This window comes from Agelaius phoeniceus, chromosome 6 (genome assembly GCF_051311805.1).
Source record: "Agelaius phoeniceus isolate bAgePho1 chromosome 6, bAgePho1.hap1, whole genome shotgun sequence".
Classification (NCBI taxonomy): Eukaryota; Metazoa; Chordata; class Aves; order Passeriformes; family Icteridae; genus Agelaius; species Agelaius phoeniceus.
The window spans coordinates 3,247,116-3,269,813 of NC_135270.1; the positions used below are offsets into that span (position 1 = coordinate 3,247,116).

At 39.4% G+C, this 22,698-nt stretch overlaps 1 protein-coding gene across 3 annotated transcripts in view; it reads left to right on the top strand.

Moving 5' to 3' along the window:
* NELL1 (neural EGFL like 1) overlaps positions 1 to 22,698 on the top strand; it is a 311,323-nt gene that overhangs the window by 18,637 nt on the left and 269,988 nt on the right. For all 3 annotated transcript variants that reach the window (XM_054635483.2, XM_054635482.2, XM_054635484.2), the window contains exon 3: positions 10,661 to 10,811. In XM_054635483.2, the coding sequence (XP_054491458.2) occupies positions 10,661 to 10,811 (151 nt within the window). The remainder of the gene's footprint in view (positions 1 to 10,660; positions 10,812 to 22,698) is intronic.

The following is a 22,698-nucleotide window of genomic DNA, read 5'->3' on the forward strand; positions in this document are numbered from 1 at the left end:
GTTGTGGTATGCTTGGGTGAAATAAGAAAAGCAATGGTCCAAATCATAATTATGGTGTAAAAAGATAAAACAGTTATTATTGTGACTTTTTAAAAGAAATTATCAAATCTCTCAAATCATGTAAAACTCCTGGAGAATGACTAAGTATGTTAGTTATTTATGGATCTTTGTTGTGGGTGTTGTGAAACATTAAACCAATAGCATTTATATTTATTTTGGGAGAAAATATAAATGTGTGCCTATGTACATTCCAAGAAACAAAGACATCTAGAATATTGAATATAAACATAAAGAGGCTGACAGCAGAAATTATACTTCAGTAGAGAAGGGCTCTCACAAATGTATTATGCCTCATGTTATTATCATGCAGTTAATAAATAAAACAGACACCCAGGATTTAATTTGCTTTAGCAATAACATGGAAGTGATTTTTTTCCTTGGGGTAAGAAAACAAAAGGGAGAATTAGTTCATGAAACATGTGCTGTTTAATGCTTATATAAATCATTTATAGAGTATAAAAAAACCCCTGAAATCATAACTTTTTAGCAATACATGACCTATGCTTTAAAAGTAATTAAAAAACTATTTAGACTGTCAAGTCTTTGAGAGTGTGTGAACCAAGAGAGCACTTCAGCATATGCTTGCTTCCAACTCCAAGGATAATTTCATTGCCTTTAGTTGGATTATTCATGTGATAAAATGACTGGAAATAAAACCTGTGTGTAGGTGTACCCAGGTCTGTTAGCTGCATTAGGATAGTAACCTCTCTCCACAGTGAAGAAACAAAGTCAGATTTCTGCGTAGCTGAAACTTCCCTTTTAATGAACTATTTCAAGTTGCATTTTGATTTACACATTTAAGAGCACAGGTTTTCACCAGGGAGGCAAATTCTAATTTCTGTATGGCTTTGCTGAAGTTAGACTGGGATTTTCAACAAAGTCAGAGCAACTTAGCATTCTGCTTGTTTCCTGCTCCTGTGGAATCTGGATCTTAAAATTTTGTTGAAATGGGTTATTTGTTGATTGTATCTGTTAAATTCATAGAAAACTTAGGAATCATAAAGCACTTCAGAAGTACTTGTGTTTTTTTTTCTAAACATTGTTGCCATTATTTGACCAGTATTTATTATTACCTGGAAGAAAGAATAGTGCTAAATGAGAAATCAGAATTATTACCTACTGCTCAAAAATGTAAGTGGATCAGTCTCTCTCTTCTGTTAACTTTATATTTTATTTCTGGATTACAAACACACGTGGAGTTATAATGGGAGGAAATAAGACCAAACCTACAATTAATAGTTTTTTGCAAAACTTATCTCCTGTTTCTGATTTTTAGTTCTAGGGGCTCCTCACCTTCTCGTACCACCTTAAGTTTCCTTTAAACAAATGCAGATTGTATTTTGTCAAGTTTTGGTATATAATATAATTTTTTAAAAGTAATCTCTAATATTTTTGTGTGACTTCAAGCATATTTAAAAATGCTTTGTAGAAGGGAAGGAAAAAATTGTTTAGCTTGCTTTTTCATGAAGCCATATTTTTGAGTGGCTCATTATTTGTGTGTGACATTAGTATTTAATATATTCTTGAAATAGGTCCTTGGAATGGCCAGTATTCCTCTAGCAAAATGGAATGGTTCTTGGCAATTCCTGAATTTTCCCGGTGTTGCTACTGGCTCTGTTCACAGTGTTGCTGGTGTAAGTCCACGTTCTTTCTGTTAAAATGTTATTTTACAAATTGGCAAAGAGCAATCTTTACAGGAACAGTAACACGATAACCTTATCTAATGTAGGTAAGCAGTGGGAAAGTTGATACAATCAGCGACTCCTGAACTAATTAACTGACAACACGTGTAATTTGATTAACTCACATGATTTAAGAGCAGATTATGTGCTTTTAGTGATAGTGAACTTCTGGAGCATTTCAACAAAGCGTTTAATTTAAGGGATCAACCATTTGTAAACAGTCTTGATTTCAGCATGAATCCCTTGAGGAAGGAACGGAGCCTACTTGAGAAGACGAGCTCAGCAGCTGCTTTAAATACTTGAAATAAGGTTCAAGTGGCTGCCTTGAGCAACAGGTGAAGTGTAGCCTGAGCACAGTGGTGGCTGTTGGTGACAGCAGGAAAGCTGCTCCAGGGCCCTTGGCTGCCTGCAGGTGTCTGATGTTGGTCCATGGCAGCCACTTGGGTTGGTGACAGTGCCAGTCCTCAGCTGGCCTTCGAGTGGAACCAGGCTGCTGCTTCTCCTTGTGCTGCTGGAGAGCTTCCCTTGCTTTCCTTCCAGTGCTTCCCTTGCTCTTTCTGCCTCTGTGGGTGGAAAAGCCAAGGAGGAAGCCCTGGAGGGAGGAGGCCCATGGGAATTTTCTGGATATAGGCTCTGCTGCTGTTTCCTTCCCAGCCACGTCAGGCACCTTTGGCTGGCTGCTGTCACTGACATATTTTATGGAAATCTTTTTGCTAGGACTTTTCTCCTGAGGAGCTGAGAAGCCTCAGAAAAGAAATGTAAACAATAACTATCTGATGGCTGTGGAATGTGGTCATCAGATGGTTTACCAGCAGGTGCATCTTTGATTGGTTCCATGTGAATTGTTTTTAATTAATGGCCAATCACAGCCAGCTGTGTCAGGACTCTGGTCAGTCACAGGTTTTTTATTATCATTCTTTGCTAGCCTTCTCATGTCTCCTTTCTCTTTCTTTAGTATAGTTTCAGTATATCATTTTCTTTTAATATAATATATATCATAAAATAATAAATCAGCCTTCTGAAACACGGAGTGAAGATTCTCATCTCTTCTGCACCGGTGCAGTTTGAAACGCTGATAAAGTAAAGGACTTAAGACTCTCTGACATCTACTTAATTAGCATGAGTGTGGTCACTCTAGCTGGTGCTCAAGTCAAGGCAATTTTCAAGAAGTGAAGAGTCTGATACTAAGCCACTAAATCAGCTAAATTAGTGGTTGAGGAGAAACTATGATTTGATAAGTATTCTCTGTTTGATTTCAGTGACTCAAAATTCTCCTGCTCCTGGCAACTGGAGTTTTAGGGCTGGGTGTGCAGTGGCTTCCTGAAAGGATTTTTATTTATAGGTGCATATATAATTTTAAATGCTAGGTGAATTTTGTTAGGGGAGACCTATTTGTAAACTAGTTTACAAACATGTTTATCAAAATGACAGCAATAAATGAGCACGTATAGCCAGGGGTAGTTTGGCATGATGCAAAAGCAGAGTTTACATGGAATAACACTATTTTTCCACCTTCTCTAGTGGAACTGCTTTTGCTGTATAGTCATGGGAACTTACCTTTGTGACATTAGCAGTTCACCCTGGTAATTGCTCCATCCTCTAATTTAATGAAAACCCATTAAACCGAAACAATAATTAAAATGAGACATCATCTCTGTAGGAGGCTTGCATATTAAAATCACCAAGCATTTCACTGCAGACGGATCTTATTCTTGAGAAACACTGTTTGAAGCAACATGTAAAAAGTGATTTACAATGAATAATCATAATTTAAGAAGCTGTGCTGTTGAACATGATTTCCTACTGTTTATTACTGACTCTGAGTGGAGCTAGCAAGGCAAAAACATTTACAGTGTCTTTTCATGCTGGCGAGAACGCTCAGAAGCAGAGACGTGCTTATGAGAATACATCATGCCCTCTTTGGTGCTCCCTGGTAGCAGAGATTTTCAGAGAAGGGGGAGGTGTTTTGACCCCTCTCTTTTAGGTTGCTGGCAGGTGAAGTCTTCTATTTTCTTAGCATATCAAGAGAAATTTATGTGAATTTATCCCCATAGCTCAAACCAAAAAATTGGTGGTATCTGCAGACATCGACATTTTGCCCTTGGTAGGTAGGCAGGGTCAAGTACCTGAAGCATTTCTCTGCTTGGCAGTGAAATGATTCTTTTTGGAGATGATCCCCATAATTAGTGTTATCATCCTTCTGGGGATTTTTGTATCTGTTTGTGACTTGTGTGGAAATGAGTGGGAATGGGCATTTATCACTAGTGTTTTGCACTGTTGGTGTTCGTGGGTTTTTTTGTGTTTTATTTATTTTTTTTTTTTTACCAGTTTTTCAAAAGATGTTTTGTGAGACCAGTGTGCAGGAAGGGGGTTGGTGCACTGGATCCCACTTGACTCAGAGGCTTTGGTGAAGCACCTACTTCAGGGAACAAGAATGTTTTTGTGATGCTGTTGTGTGTTTTCATCCTCAGCAAGTGTTAGGAACTGCCTACACTGAGCGTTGCTAGTTTTGGATCATCCTTCTAATCTTGGTTTCATTTTTGTAAAGCTGGTGACTTAAGAAAAAGTGGGGCACCGGGATGATTTTCTGTTTGTTTTGTTTTTTTAAATACAGTTTTCATTTTATTTGATTTTGCCCATAGCAAGGTAAAAGCAAAAAAACTGTAACATTCAATTCTTTAATTGCTATAGCTTAAATCTGGATTTTCTGCTGTTGCAGGATTAATTTCTACTTGCTTGTCCAGAGTGACTGTTCAATGGTTCTAATGAAAGCATGTTGAAGCAAATAGCTTTAAAAATGATTGAAGTTCCCAATAAAGCAATGTGTTCTGCAGTATGTTCTCTGCCAAGGGAAGTAAAAGGTATTCAAGCAGGCTAGTGAATGATAAAATGTACCAATTGCTTTAGAAAATGAGTTGATTCAGAAGTGAATTTTAGTATTTTTCCACTAATGGAAGCATCTATTAAAGAAAAATTATTCTCCAGATGGATTGGTATGTGGCTTTTAACAACTGGTGCACATTTCTCATCACTTAAAATTCCATCCCAAATGGTCATGTATTTCCCTTTGTGCTGTGGATTGTTGCCACTGTCAAAGGAGGCTTGGCAAGACCTTTGCTTTCTTTCCTAGCATTGTCCTGTTCCTTCTCTAACTCATTTTGTCTCCTTCTGTGTTGTGGTGATTTTATTACACTTAATTAATGGAGCTGATGCCAACTCCTGAATTTCTCCTAACTGGGGTTTCTGATGTGTTCAGGGTTACAAACAGCAGAAGCCTGAGGTTTAATTTTGAGTTGTAGAGCAGGTGAGGCACAGAGTGTTGAATCCACACACGAAGATGTGACTTGAGGGGCTAAATCAGGTGGGGTGAGGGCTGATGGTGATCCTGAGTTATTGTGAAAAATGCCAATCACTTCTTTTTAAATTTTTAAATGTTTAATAGTAATAAAATGGTTATAAAAATAGTAATGCAATTAATAATAATTTGGACAATTTGGATTAGGACAACATGAGACAATAGATTACAGACAGTCCAGGTACCTTTTTCTGGGCAGCATGAGCCCAAAAAAGGACCCACATTAACAGAGGATTACCCCTTAAAAACAACAGCCTTTTGTATATTCATACACCTCATACATGATGCCTAAATTCCATTCAAACACAGGATTCTGTCTGGGCAGTGTCAACTTCTTCCTCTGAATCCTAACAGTGCCTTGGAGGCAGGAAGAAGTTTGTTTCTTCTGATAATGGAGCAATAAATTCTCTTTCTCTGAAAGATTCAGGTGTCCTGTGGCTGCTATCTCACTGCGAGTCCTTTCTTTAAAAAAAGTATCCTACATAGCACAGTTTCTATTTTAACATTTTTTATAACCTAAAACTATATTTAACACAGTACACTTAAGAGAATTAATACAGCATGACTTTCTAACACAGCACATATAATATTCATTTTAATATTTGCAAAAAGCCAATCATAAAATACATGCATTTTTCACATTATTGTACCTAATTCCATTTGGCATTTAGGGTTCACCATTTGTGTGAATGGTTTGTATGAGTGAGGTAAAGTCTGGATCAACATCACTGCCCCCAGAGCAGCATCGCCATTCCTTTGGTTTTATGGGGAAGTGAAAACCCCCCTAAATTTGAGACTCCTTTTGAAGGTGCTGCTGGTGAGTGTTGGGAGTGTGAGTATTTCCAGTGTGGGTGAGATCTCTCTGTGTGGCTCAGGGTGTAGGAGCTTGCTGCAGCTGGGCAGGGTGCTGTGGGTGCTGAGCCCCTGTGGCAGCAGGGGCTGGAGCTCTTTTGGCTTGGCAGGGCTGTGGGGGCTGAATGGGCTCTCAGGGGACAGGGCATCCCTTTTTCTCCCAAGCTGGCATGTTGTCATTATATTACAACAGTTCTATTGTCATTACACTGCAAGGGTTCCATGTGGCCAGAGTTTTGTGCCTCCTTGCTGTTTCTTGTAGGCAGCTCCTCTAGGCACTGACTCTTCCTTGTCCTTGCAGCAACCAACTGACTCCAGTTCCCCTCAACCAACTCTTTAGGGGGTAAGATTACATTCTATATTTCCTTTATTTACTTATTTTCTACCCCCCTTTTTCTTTTAGTTGCAGCATTTCTAGAAGGACACATTCAAACAAATTAACATTATGACACATTAATCTATTTCATTTAGAGCTGAGAGTTATACAAATGTTCAGACAACATATTATGGTACAAATATATATATATTTCTCGTGTTGGTTCAGTTTTGCAGCTTTTCTCAGTTTACAAAGTACCTATCTTCAAAATCTTTTATACTTGTGTTTAACAAACACTAATAGCTGCAATTGATGTATTTTACCAAGAGTTTAGTATTTAAGTCCTTTTCCCAAAATCCCCAGGGTCATATAGTTGAGTCCTTTTTCCCCAAATCACTGCTAGGCCACATAGTTTAGCATTAAAGCCCTTTTTCTCCCAAGTCACATCAGGGTCACCATTGGTTATCATCATAGTGCAAGATTTCTGTTGTCATTACGTTGCAAGGGTTCCATGTGGCCAGAGTGTTGTACCTCCTTGATGTTTCTTGCAGGCAGCTCCTCCAGGCACTGACTCCTCCTTGTCCTCACAGCAGCCAACTGGCTCCAGTTCCCCCTTGGCCAACCAATCCACTCTTTTATAACACTGTTATTAGTGGCTACAGGCGTGGCCTGTTACAATCAGGCCTGCTCCTAATCTGAAATAATTAGCTGAGCTGCAACTCTTTCGGAGGTAAATTGCATTTTATACTTCCTTTATTTACTTATGTTCTATCACCCTACAGTGGTGTCCCTGGTGGTGGGGGAGATTCTGCTAGGGAGGGAAGGTGTCAGTACCTAAATGGTTCCTGTTGTCTGTTCTGGCAAACTGGACCTTTGGTTGGTGTTTGGCACTTCTTCTTTGGACCCACAGCTTAAGAATTAAAATCAAGCACATATGCTCTCTCTGATATAGGTGTGTCTTGTGCTTTTGTTCTGCTGAAGGTAGAAAGTTGCCTTTGCTTGATGCTCTGAGATGATTTCTGCCTCTTGGACTTGCAAATACGCTTGCTTTCTTTCCTTGATTAATTTTAGAAACACCCTGGTATGTTTTAAAAAACCCTCCAGACAGTCACTATTTCAAATTAAGAAAATATAATCACATAGAAGGGCATATGAAAGTCGTATCTCTGTTTATTTATTTTGCTGAGATTGCATTATCATTCAAGCATGAAGCGATGTTTCACTGAAGATTGCTGTATAAACCTATATTGTTCTATATTATGTAGGAAATATGACATTTCATTACAAGCAGACAGTTATTTTTATAGAGAGCATAAAAAGTATTTTACCTTTCAGGCGCCTGTGGTGAGGGGGTGTATGCATTCTCAATTTTTTTTTTCTATTTTTTTTTTTCTTTTCTATTTGAAGTGGGAAAATCTACCTGAAAATAGAAGGCTCTTATTCTAAATGGGTTGTACTCCCAGCTCATTTGTATGGTGTTTTCTGCAGAAATCAAGCAGAACACAAACCCAGTGTTCCTGGGGATGCTGTGTGTGAGGGCAGGTGGCTGTGCCACGCCACAGGAGCTGGGCTGTGGCAGTGCTGGCCTCAAAACCTCCCCTTCCCAGCCCTGGGGTTCCAGCTGCAAGCCCAGGCTGTGCTCAGCTCCAGAATCCCAGGCTCTGTGCCCTCTGGATCCCCCCAGCCTTGCTGCCCTTCCCAGCTCATGAGTGCAATTGCATTTAGCATCTCACCATGGAATTAGTGGGAGAGTCCCCTTGGAGGCACTGAGATCAGGCTGGGAAAGCAGCACTTCTAGAGACATTTTTGCATCAGCAAGTACATTTTTCACCTGGCTTGCAGCAGGGATGTCCCAGGATGCTGGTAATGGCTGGACTTGTTTCCCAAATATATACATACATATGTAAACATATATATATATATAAAAATATATAAATGTGTATATATATGTATATATACACACTATACTTAGATGTGTGTTAATTTTCTAAAAGCCTGGTTGTGTAACTCCCTTTGCACCAATTACACTGGCACAGAGTTGCAAGCACTTTGTAAATACTGTTTGTTACCCAGTGGTTTTGGCCCAACATTCTGGAATTTCAGAACTCTGGATCTTACTGTTTTTAATCAGCAGAGAATGAATATCAGTGTTTCATGTGGTTTTGGTGTATTCTTATCTATGAAGAGGTGGTAGAGAAGAGCAAAAGATTTCCAAGTGTGTTTCTAACTGAAATAGTCAGTGCACTGATGAACCATGGATGATTCTGAGCAAGGAGCCCTATATTTTTGTATAAAGTTTGATGGATGGGTGGTGGGATGTGGGCCTTCCCATAATGAGAAACTGTTGTACTTTGCAAGGCTTGACTGAAGTTTAAACATATATGTTCCACTGACAGCACTGCCTGTGAAAGGCAGATTCTTTCATGTGAAAGAATTTTTGAAAGCTTTGTTAAGTCGTGTTTTATTTCTGGTAACACCTTTAAGGAGAAAAAAAAAAGAAAGATATGAAGGTTTTTAACCTTCAAAAAATGATAATAATCTTAATCTGTCAGGTCTTGGACATTTTACCTCTGAGTCTTACTTGTGCCTTGGAACAGGCTACCAGTGTGTTGCCTGTTTCTGTAGATAGCAAACTGGATATTGGTGAATTTATGGGTCTGTGGGAGACATAGTTTTGTATCTCTTGTGTCAGCTTTTTAAAAAGAAACTGCATGATATTTATGACCAGTAATAACACCTGCTAGGTAAAGATAATGATGCAGATAGAAAAAGCTAATAGATAAAGACAAAATCTGGTCTTCTGTGCTGGGTTGTTTTTTTCTTCTATTCCACTATAGGATGGCAGTGGAGATGGTTTCTGCTGCTGGAAGCTTTATCCTCTGCTGTGGTAAAAGTGGCACTGGACAGATAAATAGTTTGTTGCTGTAAAGTGGGCACTATATATTTATTTATCAGGGGAATTTGAGCCCCTGGCAAAGATTTTTAAAGGATGCCTGGTGATTTTGGATGTCTAAAAACTGGTACTTTTCACCAGTGAGCCTTTCAGAGTCCAAGTCTGGGTGTGCAAGCTCCTTTGGAGGGCTTTAGGCTGCACAGGACAAATGGAGACACCCAATTACCAAACATGCTTGAATGCTTTTTCCTTGGAGTTTGGTTTCAGTCCATGGCATCCCCTCAGTAGTGGTGTGTTTGAGGCTTTTGGTTGTTTTCCAAGCCAGTCTCTCTCCTCTCTGTCTGCAAAGCCTCATTTAATGACACAATGGAGCCTTTTTAAAGTGTTGGGGATTTTTTTTCCCGCCTTCTACAGTGAAATTCTGAATTGTAATTTTCATCACTCCTTTGTGTGTTACATCATGCATGCTGGGCTGGATTCTCAGCATTCACTGGAGTTTCTCTGGTTTTCCACTAGCTGAGACTTTGTGCCAGCATTTTTGGCTTCACAGTAAAACCTTTGGAAAGCAAGGACACAGGGTGTCTAATTGGTTATGACATCCAGGAACTGCAAGTGGCTCAGGTCTTGCAAAAATGTGAAAAAAGCCCAGCATGAGCGACATGGCGATGGGTGGGAAGATGAAATGCCACGATTTCTCTGCTTTGTCATTAATTGTCTTTTGTAATGATGATGTATGGTGAATAAAAGGATGAGTTAAAAATGAATGTGGTGGGGGATGATGCATTTGAATCTTAGAAGATCAGCTGTGAGAAGGTGTGGTGCTGCTTGGCCATCGTCAGGACTGGCGAGGCTGGAATGTTTCTGCATCTGCCTGGTCAGGCTGTAGTTTAATAAATATTGTATGAGCTGTCATACTTTGCTTGTTTAAAGTGAGAAATCCCTGAAACAGCCGTGGATTGCAAGCGTGTCTTGTATTTATTTCTCAGGCAGGAGCACAGCCATATAGCATTATTAGCAATAATACATCTCTGCCTTACACTGTGCAAGGACAGATTTCCTGTGATGTACGAGGGAGAGGTGGTAACAGAGTCACTGGTGAAAACTGAAATTGGAGCTTGCTGAATTGTGTTGGGAGAGGCAGTGCCTGAGATCTCTGAATTTAGGGCCTGTTTATTTGACTGCAGCACACCTTATTTACAGCAACTTAATCTGCTCGCGGCAGACACAAATGGCTCAGCATCCCGTCAAAAAATCCATCAGAAAATCAGTAGCTGACCAGTTGTGAACTTGTCAAATTGACAAGTGGACATGCTGACAGAGATGGCATTTGGGTTTTTTCATTGAAAAAACTGCAGTGGTGTACCATGGCGGATGACTCTCAAAAATAAAAAATATTGCTGTGAAAATGAAAAATGTAATCTGAATCTTTCTGACTCAGCACTTTTACTAGACTGTTATTTCCCCTTTTTTTTTTTGTTTCCTATTAAAAATAAAATTCTTAGATACAGAAAGAGAAATCCACGCAGCACCCCATGTGACTGAGAAGTTAATCCAGCTCTTCCAGAATAGAAGTGAGTTCACATTTCTGGCCACTCTGCAACAAAAGGCATCGACTTCTGGAGTTATCTTGTCCATCCGAGAGTTGGAGCACAGGTAAGAGCAATTTGTTTCTCTCTCTTGCAGCAGCAGCAACATAAAAGATTCTGAATGCTCAGTGCTCTGTTTGGACAATGTGCTGAAATGGTAGGTGTAACATCTAACATGCAAGTTAGAGCCTTTCTTCACAGTTTGCAATTTGCTACTTTTTTCTAGTTCTTTTTTTTTTTTTTTTTTTTTTGTTACAGGAGGAGTTAATTATTTATGTATCCCAATCTGTAAAATAACTTAAACAGAAAGATCAAAGCCAATGTAGTGTAGATGCAATGCACTTTGGAAGTTACAAACCTTGTAATGCAATTTTCCTAACTAGTTTATTATATGTGCTTTAGGAGTTTGCTTTTTCATAAAAGTTAAACTTGCACTTTTCTTGCTTCACTATGTTTTATTACATTATAAAAGAATACATTTTCTTTGAGATGCAGTAACTAAGCTATTAAGCAATTAAGTTACTTGTGCTTCCATGCAATACTGTGTATCTTTTCTTCCCTACATAAATACATTATATTCCTATTTCATGTATGTCTCTTATAGTCTGTTATTTGTAACTTTGTGAATGCTTTTTTTGGTAATTTCTTAGGTCTTGAAGGACCTTTGTGTCTAGTGTGACACAAAAAGGATTAGTGCTGGTCTTTTCTTTGTAATTTAAATAATGGGACATTCTTTGGTTCTCATTCAAATTTCAAATTTGGTTCTCATTCTCATTTCAAATCTAATACTAGTTATTCTGCAGCATTTCTATTAAAAAAAGTCCTACTGATATTTGTCTTAATCATGTACTTGATACTCAGTTGTTACCCCAGCTGGCCTTTTTGTGGAGAAAGTGTATGAAGGAGAAGGCAGTGACTTCATCATGGCCAGATTGTCAGTGGTGCCTTTTGCTAGTGCAGCAGCAGAGATGTCCAGACAAGGCTCCCCAGTTAAGGGGAGGACTTTGCTGTACTTTTCTGTCACCACTCTTTCTTATTGCTCTTTCTTTCACTTTATTCCTTTTTACAATTTTCAGGCCACTGTGTCAGTCTAGAAGAATATTGTTTTACATTAGAGAGGGATCCCTCCCTCCATCTCTTCCTGTTCTCCTTCTCTTACTCTGTCGTTCCTTTTGCGTTACTTTTCAATTTCTCCAAGCTTTTTCAGGCCTTGTGAAGTCATGGTTAACAGGATCAGTTTGCCATGTTAAGAGTTTGTTTATTATTTATTTGAGGAAGAGGACATTGAGGACAGCCATGGAACAGAAAAATGCTATCACATGCCTGCACTTAGCAAAATCCAAGGTCAAACTAGACAGGCAGTGGTGATTATACAATGCAAGGCACATGGATTTTTAGAGATGGCATCTACTGAATGCAGCTCCTGGAGTCCTCTATCTTGACAGGCAGAGGCTTGTAGGGAGATGTGCTCTGCAGGAGTAATCTTGGTTGAGCAAAATACACTGCTGTTGTCCTCTCTGGTGCTGAGGTTATCTATAATATTTAAAATTATGACATCTGCTTAAAAATACATAGAGTTGAAGGATTGCCTGCTAGTCCCAGTTGAACCTTTGTAGCTCTGTGTAGTAACAGGAAGTTTCAGTCTCTGTAATTCCCTGCAGGAGTCAGAACAGGCATGTCTGGCATTGCTCCTGACTCCTATTACTTCAGGTGGATTACTGTGGCTATCCTTCCTTTTTGGACTCATTGTTTATCCCTTAAAGCCATTGTTTGTTTGTCAGGTTGCTGCTCAGACCTTGGTAAGGATCCTGCTTCAGACCCCAGATCTGTGATGACAGAAATCAGTAAAGTGGATGACAATGGAGAAAGTATTTTTTAACATGGGTGAGAAGCAGAGAGCAAAGATTTGGGGCACTACTGAAGAGCACCATGCTTACATTAAATCAGAACTTTCAGGCTGATAATTTTTGGTGTTTCTCTAGCAGCTCCACTCACTCTGTAGCTTTGCATGGGAACTGAAGTGGGTGCAGACACAGGGCAAGCCTTTTATTAATTGTGGCTCCTGCTAAGCTTCTGATAATTATCATGGCTCTGTTCTTGATGACATCACATTTTTTGGTCAATCTTTTTCAATTTTCCCCATGTCTATGAAAACAGACACTGCAAAGAGGACAATAAAGAGTATCTTTATTTCATCAGGAGCAAGATATGTGGGAACAAGAGTAAGGGTGCAATTGTTCCCTAACCAGTATAGTTTTTGACTATGGAACACCCAAGAACTCTTCTCAATTTCTTTTCTTTGTGCAAAATAGGAGATATTATAGTTAAAGGCTTGCTTTTTTAACTTACCAACATACCAAAAGTGGCCAAATTAAAAGTTCAAGCCTTCAGCAACAAGTGACAAAAAGAAGCTCTGTTAGCTGTGGAGTTCATATCTCTATGGGAAATGTCTTTTTTTTTTTTTTTGTTGTACACAGATTTAATAGATGAGAAATAGGTGTTATTCCAAGCAATGAAAAGGTGTGTGTATATATTCTGTTTTTTGATGTAGCGGAGATGATTGTCCTAAGGTAGTAAGGCATAGAATGCCTGGTTTAAATTTCATTTCTCTAATAAGTTTTAGCAGATTTTTATTTTCCAAGAGAATGGAGCTCTTAAACTGAAGATAATAAAATAAGATTAATACAACTTTTCTTGAAAGTTGTATTAGATATAGATAGATGTATTATACTTTAGATATACTATTTTGTTATTCTGAATGGATATTTTGTAGCAATTAGAGATTTGCTGTTAATTTGTGTCATCATTTGATGGGCAGGACAATGATTACAATGCATGTTTGTTAACATTTTGTTGAATCAGTTTAATGATGATAAAGACTTTGTTTTCATGCTTCAAGTGTATTAAAATAAATCTTGTAAAATCGAAATCTTAATGCAGAGCAATTCTAATTGGAGAGTCTGATAGTTTGTGCGGTCTGTGTGTATAGTTATGTGGAATATAGTTGTAAATTTGAGGATTATGTTTTCTTTCCTAAATTAGAGGTAGTAAAAAATAATATAGAATGGACAGACATGTTACTTGGGGATGCAGAAGGTGGAAACTCTTTTGATCGGTGAGTTGTGCTAGCCAGTTCTTCCCAGATGAGCTTTGTGAGCTATTTTGCTCACAACCTTTGACTATTTGGACCACCAAAACACTGAGAAAAGGCCATCAAGCTATTTAAAATGCCACCCACAATGAACTCCTCATTTCAACAGTGATTTAATAGAGTTTCACCTGAAGCTGTGTCTGCCTGCTCCTTAGCTGCTCTGGCCTCGCATGGTCCAGAGCCCAAGAACATAAATTAGATGGAGTCAGCATTGCCTTTCAGCTGTTTAATCTCTGAGTTTGAGATAGGTTGATGGTTCTTCACCACTGGCCAAGATCAGCATCTGGAGAAATGTGTCAAGGATGTTCAGGGTCCCATATGTCATTCTTTCTGAAGAGTGTTTCATAATGGGAGATCTCACCATGACAGAACAAAGAACTGAGTCATAAGATGATTGTTTCAAAGATTTTGTTACAGGAAGCATTAAAAAACTTTTTTCCTAAATTTTTCCTTTTTTTTTGTTTTCCTTTTTTTTAATATGCTTGCAACCTCCAAGTCTAGGACCTGAACTTTAGAAACTTGATGCCATGCCAAATATCTGGAAACCTGTAAGCTGCTTGCACGGCTACAGTGAAATGGATTTACTGAGTCCAAAATCTGCCCCTTCACTATGTAGCAGCAAGCTGTGTTGATATAAATATTCAGGAGGAGTCTGATAAATGTGCCAGGCTCATAGTGAGACTGTCATTCCTTGCAGGTCAGTTTTGGGTGGGGAGGTGAAATAGGATGAGACTCCAGTCCGTTGTTGGGTACTTCCCCCAGGTGACACCATGAATGCCTCCTGAGGCTGTTGAGGAGCAGATAGAAAGCTGTATGTTCACAAATAACAGCTGGAAAGCTACCAGGCCATTATATGTTTAATTAAAAACACAAAGGAGTAATAAGCTAGTTAAATTATTCACTGAAACCTCGCTGATGAAGAGAAGCCTCTGCAAATGACTTCTGACCCTAGTAGTAAACCTGAAAAATTGGATTTACTCCCTGCTATGTTTTAGATTATTCTCTGCAAGACGGGTATATGAATATTGGATTCCAAGATGCCCAGGATTCAGAAAGGGAAGGAAAAACTCTGCAGATGTATCCATTAACCTTTTTCTTTTAGGGTAAAGGGCACATCTTTATGAATATTTATATATGGAGTTGCTAAACTGGAAAGCTGTAAAGAGGATAGCTGAAGACTGAGCCTTACTTCCACCCCTCTGAATGAGCTGATGTGAAATATGTGAGGCATTCACATGTTTTCCTTCTCAGAAGGTCTTTAGAGATGCAAATGCAAATAGAATTGTGCTCACCTGCTTCTGTTCTTGGGGTTAAAGTACCTGAAAGGTTAAAGTGAAGAAGAATATATACACTGTTAGATAAATCTTCCACTGATTTAAGCATTGTGAGAGAGGAGTTACTACTGGAGGAGTTACCTTCCATCCTGTGGCTTCCTGCTGAGAGCAGGTGTTTTATGGACACTAGGCTGACAATTGTTGTCTCTCTGATGCATTAACATGCTGCTCATGACCAGCTGTTGAAACACATCCATTGGACCATGCTGGCAATTGGAGGAGAATGGCTGACAGTTTGAAACTCTTAAAACCCGAATTTGGACAGTGCAGAAATGTTATGGTCAGCCAGGAGCAGGACGTGTGGGTCCCCCAGGAGCCTCCTCCAACATGCTGAGTTATTCTGTTTGATTGTTTTATGACCCTCTGATCCAGGCAAAGAACCAGAATGTCTCAAACTTACACTAAATGCAACTTTCTGAAAACTGTCTGCTGAGTTTGGGCTGCTGGTTTGGAATGTTAACTCCCCTGGTTAATAAGACATTTAGATGTCTGCACCATGTTATTAATGTTCCTTTGCCTGGTTGACGGTAGTCTGGTGACATGTCTGATTTTTTGGGTTTTATTTGCAGTTTTTTAACGATGCCTGTGTGCTCTCTTTGCTCCAGGCACTGTCTCCAGAAAGGGAGGGGGTGGCAGTGCCTGCCCTGATGGTTGCTGGCTGTGGAAAGCTGCCAGAGCTCGTGGCAGTGGGGCAGGGAAGGTGGAGGCCCCCTGGGAATGAAGGCAGACGTGGACTGGACCTTGGGAGAGGGCAAAGGAAAAGATTTTCTTTTTTTTTTTTTTTCCCAGAGAATCCAGGAGAAATGTGTTTGTTGTCTGTTACCCAGTGTGCAACAAGTCAATAATTACACACTTGAGAGAGACATCTGTGACAGTGTTCACAGGGGTCTTATGTTGAGGGAAGATGCATCTGACTCCATGTTTCAGAAGGCTTGATTTATTATTTTATGATATATATTATATTCAAACTATACTAAAAGAATAGAAGAAAGGATTTCATCAGAAGGCTAGCTAAGCTAAGAATAGAAAAGAATGAATAACAAAGGCAGCTGCCTCAGACTCTCTGTCCGAGCCAGCTGGACTGTGATTGGCCATTAATTACAAACAATCACATGGACCAATCACAGATCCACCTGTTGCATTCCACAGCAGCAGATAACCATTGGTTACATTTTGTTCCTGAGGCCTCTCAGCTTCTCAGGAGGGAAAAATCCTAAGGAAACGATTTTTCCTAAAAAGATGTCTGTGACATTGCATCAATTATTATTTCAGATCTGCATGAGCCTGGGCACTCGGTGGTTTCACACAAACCAAGTGCACCAATAGGGCTTCCCACACTGCTATTTGTGCACAGAAATCCAGATTTGGTAACTTTCCAAGTACTGGTTAGTACTTACTACTGGTTAGTAGTTTCCATGCAGGTTTTGTAATCTCAGCTAACTTCTGGGCCTGTCCAAGGGAAGGGTCTTCCTGGGCAGCTGGCTTCCTTCTTGACCTTTGGGTGTGATTTTTTACTGTTACAATGGAGATAGTTCAGCTAAGGGATGCATGGGCCTTGAGGTTTTTGCCAAGTTGGTAATGTATAAATAGGCATACAAGGACATACTGATTTACTACATCCTTATAGTTTATTAGTTCTAGCATGTTCTTCAATTAGGGTAGGTAATTGTTCCACTGATTAAGTGTCCTTTCTTGCTGATTAGAAAAGTCTTAATAAGCCAGCTTAAAGTGTCTAAAGAATACTGACCAGGCCAGGCCTAAGATGATTTTGACATATTCCATGTTCTGCAACGTGTGGAATTTGTCATAATGTAAGAAATTGCTGAAGAGCTGCTGAATTTCAGGGATTAGAGGGAAGACCCTTTCTTCTAGGGACACAGCAATTAGGGTAATTTGTTTTCAAATACTTTTCAACTGAGTAGTTTTACTCAGGTGACAGACCTCATTAGTTAAAAAAATTTCTCTTGTTTTGTTTTTTTGAGATACATTTAAGGAGCCTTAACTTCAGCTGACTCCAGCCAGACTCTTTCCTGTCCTGCTGACTGGGCTAGCTCTGAAGCCTGCTAACATGCTGCTCTATTTTTAAGTGCAGTGTGAAACTTCCTTCTTGGTTTATTAGGACTAGGAGAGAAACCAGGCTTTTCTTTGTTTTTTTTTTTTTTTTATTTCAGCCAGTAGGCAGGTTGCAGCCATGGTGAAGATAGATTTTTAGACATATAAAATGAAAACAAAAATGCTGAAGGTCAATCCTCACAACACATGCCATGGAAATCTGTAGCTGCTTTGTACCAGCTCTGACTCCAGCTGTCTTTTACTTGGCAGGCAGATGTTGGGGTTACTTTTTTCTTTATCTGATCAAAGAGGAAAGTAAATTTGTATTAGGGTGACCTCTGCCTAGTTGCAGGTACACAAACACATCATAAATGCTTTATGCCTTGCAGCTTGCATGCCCAGCTGCCATGTATAAGATGGGTAGAACAAAAGACAAAATGTTAATAAATATTCTGTACTAATAGAAGATGTCAGTGTGGGAGTTTTTATTGTTAAATGTTTCAAACTAAGCTGGTAGAACACAATTACTCTTGACCTCAGAGTGGTCTGAATAGAAAAATAAAGTCACTTAATTGACTGAGTTTAGTTCCTTTTGCTTGAAATGATAGAAATATTTTGAAGAACCTTATTTAGGTAGCCAGTACCACAGTTATGTTGCACTTTCAGGCTTTTACTTGCAAGGTTTGAAAGTGTTTAGTATCACATTTTGGCTATATTGGATTTTCCTGCATAGAGGGAATACTTTTGGAATGGAGTAGGTGATGCAATATATGGCATTCACCTTTTGTGTTTCCCTTTGTAGAAAATTAATCTGATTTTTTAGCAACCAATTTCTTTGTCACAGGTAATGCTTCTATTCATGGCACCTTTTGTGCTGCCTGATGTCAGCCTGACTTTGGTGATATCAGTGTGCAATCTCTGCCACAGCAGTGAGTCTTTATTGCTTCATTTGCCATGTATGGCTTTGCTGTGCAGCCTCTGGGTCTGTCTGTATTCAAACCAGCTGTAAAAAATAGCTTTGAATGGTTTCTAGGTATGGATGTTAGGGTGATTTATTAAAAATATGGATATTGATCTAGTACCAATATTCAGCTGTGATGGACAAAGACACTCTAACAGTTTAAAGTTAGAAAGTGTGTGTTTATTGTGGGATAGCTCCCAAATACACACCACAATTTACAGGTGATTACAGAGTCCTTTTATCTATACAAGTATTGAATACCCAAAATACAAATGCATATTCATGACTTTGGTACATCCCACTCCCCTCTTCCTATGGTAATTAGTTCTAAAGCCATTAAGCATGAGTAGTTTGTTCCTTGAAATGGTTGGTGGTCCTTTTCATGGGGAGGGGTCCCAAAATGAGGAAATAAATGAAATCTTCCTCATTCTGACCTTTCTACCTTTTCAATGCAAATATGACAAATGAACCCTTGGTAGGACTCCCATTCCCCATCTTCAATTGGTTTCAGAACAGAGGAGGCTACAATTGGCTTATGTTCCTAAAAGCCATTTATCAATTTCTATATTCTTCATTATAAACCCAGCTAACCAAACATTGTGTTGACAAGCAATCAGTTATTAGTTAACTACTAACTCTTTAACTTCATCAAGGCCTACTCATTTATTTTATTAACTCCAATAAAGCTCAGTTATCTCTAACTAAAACCTCAGCTCCTCTAAAATCCCTAAATTCTTTAAAGTTTATGTCTCAAGGGAAGCTTCCCTGTCTCACCATCCAGGGCCACTGTGGCAGTGACAGTCATGGCACACAAGACTCTTGCTGCACCAGATATGTTCCTTAAGAGGAGTAGATCTCTGTGCTTGAGCCTGTTAAGAGCATTTCTTCAAAATCCAATGTTTCACAGTGGTTAATGCTTCAGAGCTTGGGATTGTGCCCTGTCACTTTATAGTAACTAGGGTACAGGAGCAGCGCCCGTGGAAGCGACTGAAATATTTGAAATATTTGCCTTGGCAGGTGTAACTTGTTCTGGTTTTGCATCCACACAGAGCTGTGGTGACAGCTGCAAAGTGAGTGTTTCCTTTCCTTTGAGGAGATGGATCTTTTCTCTCAGAGGCACTGCTTTTTCTCACCATGGCTTCATCACCAACAGGGGCAGTGCCTGGGCAGATGCCTGCCAGCTTATCTGCAGCACAGTGCCCAGTGCCTGCTCCTGGCCTGGTTTGCTTTGCACTGAGGATGCTAAAACAAAATCTCAGTTATTTGATGTCTCTGTGCAGGCTGAGCCACTTGGCACACCCACCACAGTGTGCCCCACTGTGCACTCACTTGGTGGTAAGGAGCAGCAAAAGGCCAAAGGAGCAATGGCCTGTGATTCATCACAGGATCCCTGTAGATGGAAAATCCTGAGATCTCTATGATAATGGATGCAGATTTTTTGCCTGTCTCTAAATACATCAAGAAGTGTTTCTACAAAGATGCTAAAGCACAGTCTTGCCTGAAGCCGTTTTTATCATGAAATAGCACAATGCTATTGTGAAATGAAAAAGCTATGTGCACAAACAAGTCCAAATATACTGATTTTTTTCCAGAAGCTTTCTGAATTTACAATTTATAGCTGATGACATCAAAATGACTGTCTCTGGACTTTTCCTGAATTTGCATTGTTATTGAAAAAATTAAAAGCTGTGCCTTGGCCAGACTCACAGATATTTTCCAGAAGTTTCTGTGCAGTACCAGTCTGATTTTTATGGCAATGATTTTTTTCCCCAGCATTTGGGAGGCCCCTCATGGTAGTGTGGCTGCAGCACGTGTGAGGTGGATGGGGCTTCCATCCTTGAACTCCTGTGGCTTTGTGACCTTCTCCCATACAATGGTGAGCAGATGCACAGTGTTTTGACTGGATGGCAACCCCAAGTTTGTACATATTTGCAGGCCTGCCATCTGTGCCTGCTGCTTTGCCCTGGGACATCTGTTCAGTAGCTGTAAGAGCATCTGCTCTAAGCGCTGGTGCTGCTCCTTGAAAGAGGCTGTGGGGCTTCATTTGGCACTTGATCAAGGACAATGGAAGTTGTAAAGTCAGAATGATAACTCTGCTTTATTTATGTTTGAATGTGGTAAGGAGGAAGGTTGCCAGAATTGAATGCAAAAAGTAGTTCTGCGTTAGTTCCTGGAGCTCTTACAGGAGCATTTAATCTGCTTACCCAATTGTGCTGCTGTCTTCATTGTGGGATATTTTAGTGATTGGTGATAGCTATTGGGTGGTGAAGATCAAGAAATAAAGTGCTGTGTACCCTAAGGATGTTCTGGAGGACACCAATTCCACGGTTCTTGTTGGACCCTGTCTTGGGATCCACAGTGTGTGGGCTGTCCTTCCTTTGGCCACTCGCACAATCTAACAGCAGTGAAATCTCTGAATGAAACGTGGTGGTGTTTGCCACAGGGTAAGATCTCTTCTGTGGGTTGAGATGGTGAATAGGTGAATATGTTTCTTTAATGGAGATGGTGAATTAGGCCAACTCACCTTAGAGAAATACTTTGCCTTTTCTGCTTCAGGTGTTGTACATGTTCTTGTTTGTCACAGACATCTTTTATGAAAAATCCTTTCCTTAGGATTTTTCCTCCTGAGAAGCTGAGAGGCCTCGGGAACAAAATGTAAAACCATGGTTATCTGCTGCTGTGGAATGCAACAGGTGCATCTGGGATTGGTCTCATGTGGTTGTTTCTAATTAATGGCCAATTACAGTCAGCTGGCTCAGACAGAGAGTCCAAGACAGAGCCTTTGTTATCATTCTTTCTGATTCTATTCTTAGCCAGCCTTCTGATGAAATCCTTTCTTCTATTCTTTTAGTATAGTTTTAATATAATATATATAATAAAATAACAAATCAAGCCTTTTGAAACATGGAGTCAGATCCTCGTCTCTTCCCTCATCCTGGGACCCCTGTGAATACTGTCACACTTATTTAATGTTGATAGTGACTTTTCCATATTTTTTGGTCATTACATCCACAGCTGGTGTTTCCAACTGAAAATATACCTTTCTCTCCTGATCTGGAAGTGAAATGAGCAGTCAAATGTACAGTTTAGTCACTGTGGTGGTGACTAAAAGAAAGGGGAAAGAAAAAAAAATGTCATTAAATGTGCCTGTGTCAAGCTTTATCCTCTCCAAACAATATTTTTGTGTGAGGTACGTAGGGGTTGCAAAAAATGTCAGAAATAATTGTAAAATATCTTGAATTAAATGTGGAATAATACTGTTCTTCACAGAAAGCACATTGCATGACCTTAAAATATCCCAACTTTTTTTGATGTGCATAAAATCAGTCGGAATTTAGCAGTGTTTTTCTCTTATACATTGGGGTTTGAATGAGAGACTGCAGATAGACCTATAAAAAGCATTTGAATTCTATAATTGTACAAAAGAAGCCAGCAGTAATTTACATGCTTAGCAAACAGAGAAATTCTACTAGTGGGAGAATTTCAACCAAGGTCAAATTGTATTGCTGTTCCATTAAAATCAAGCTTTCTTAATACATGTGTTCTGAGAACTTCATCTGTCAAAATACATGTTAACTTCTGATCATGCCTTATTTAAAATAGACGAAAGTATAAATTGTTACTGAGAAATAACAAATAAAACAAGAAACCATCACTCAGTGCTAAGAAGTTGACAAGGAGATTACTGTCTCACACCTTTTTTCCCTGCAAAAGGTCTGGAGGAGGGTGGCAGGGCCCTCACTGTAGGGCGGCCTGACACAGGTGATGCAGAATCAGAGATTGTCACAACACTCAGGGTTCTTTCTTGGGCTTTTGGAGTGCATTTCATGGCAGCACTGGAAGTTCACACTGAATCATGATACATTTATTCAGATGGTCCCAGGTGTTGCAGTCTGTTCAGGAACCTTGATTCTTTCCAATCCTCTGTTTTCTTGTTGTTTCTGACAAAATACTGGAAAGTATCTTCAAAACACCTGGTAGACATCAGTCAATTTTCCTGTCTCTTGTATGGTACCTTCTATTAATTTTCCCCCCTCCCCATTTTTATCTGTTGTTTTATCGTGGATAAAAAAATGTACAATGGCATCTGAAGATGAGATAGCGATTTAAAAAAAAAAATCCATTTATTTCCTCTGTGTTTGCTAATTCTTTTTTCACCGGTTGATGATTACTTGCCTGAGTTTGTTTTTCCCCTCATTTGTCTTCCATTCCCCAATTTGCAGATTAGCGCTCTGAAGCAGAGCAGGTGTGCTGGCCTTTGTGCCATTGCTTTGGAAGAGGCTCCTTTCCCCCCAGAGTCTCGTGGAAGAAGGAAAGAAAAGAGAAATCTGTTTGCATGTGACTTCTATTCTGGTAGAGAAAAGACAACTTCTGAACCCAGAACATCGTGAAGTGTTTGTGTAATCAAGGTCTCTGTGTGAATTTCTGCATCTTTAAAAAAAAAAACCAACCAAGA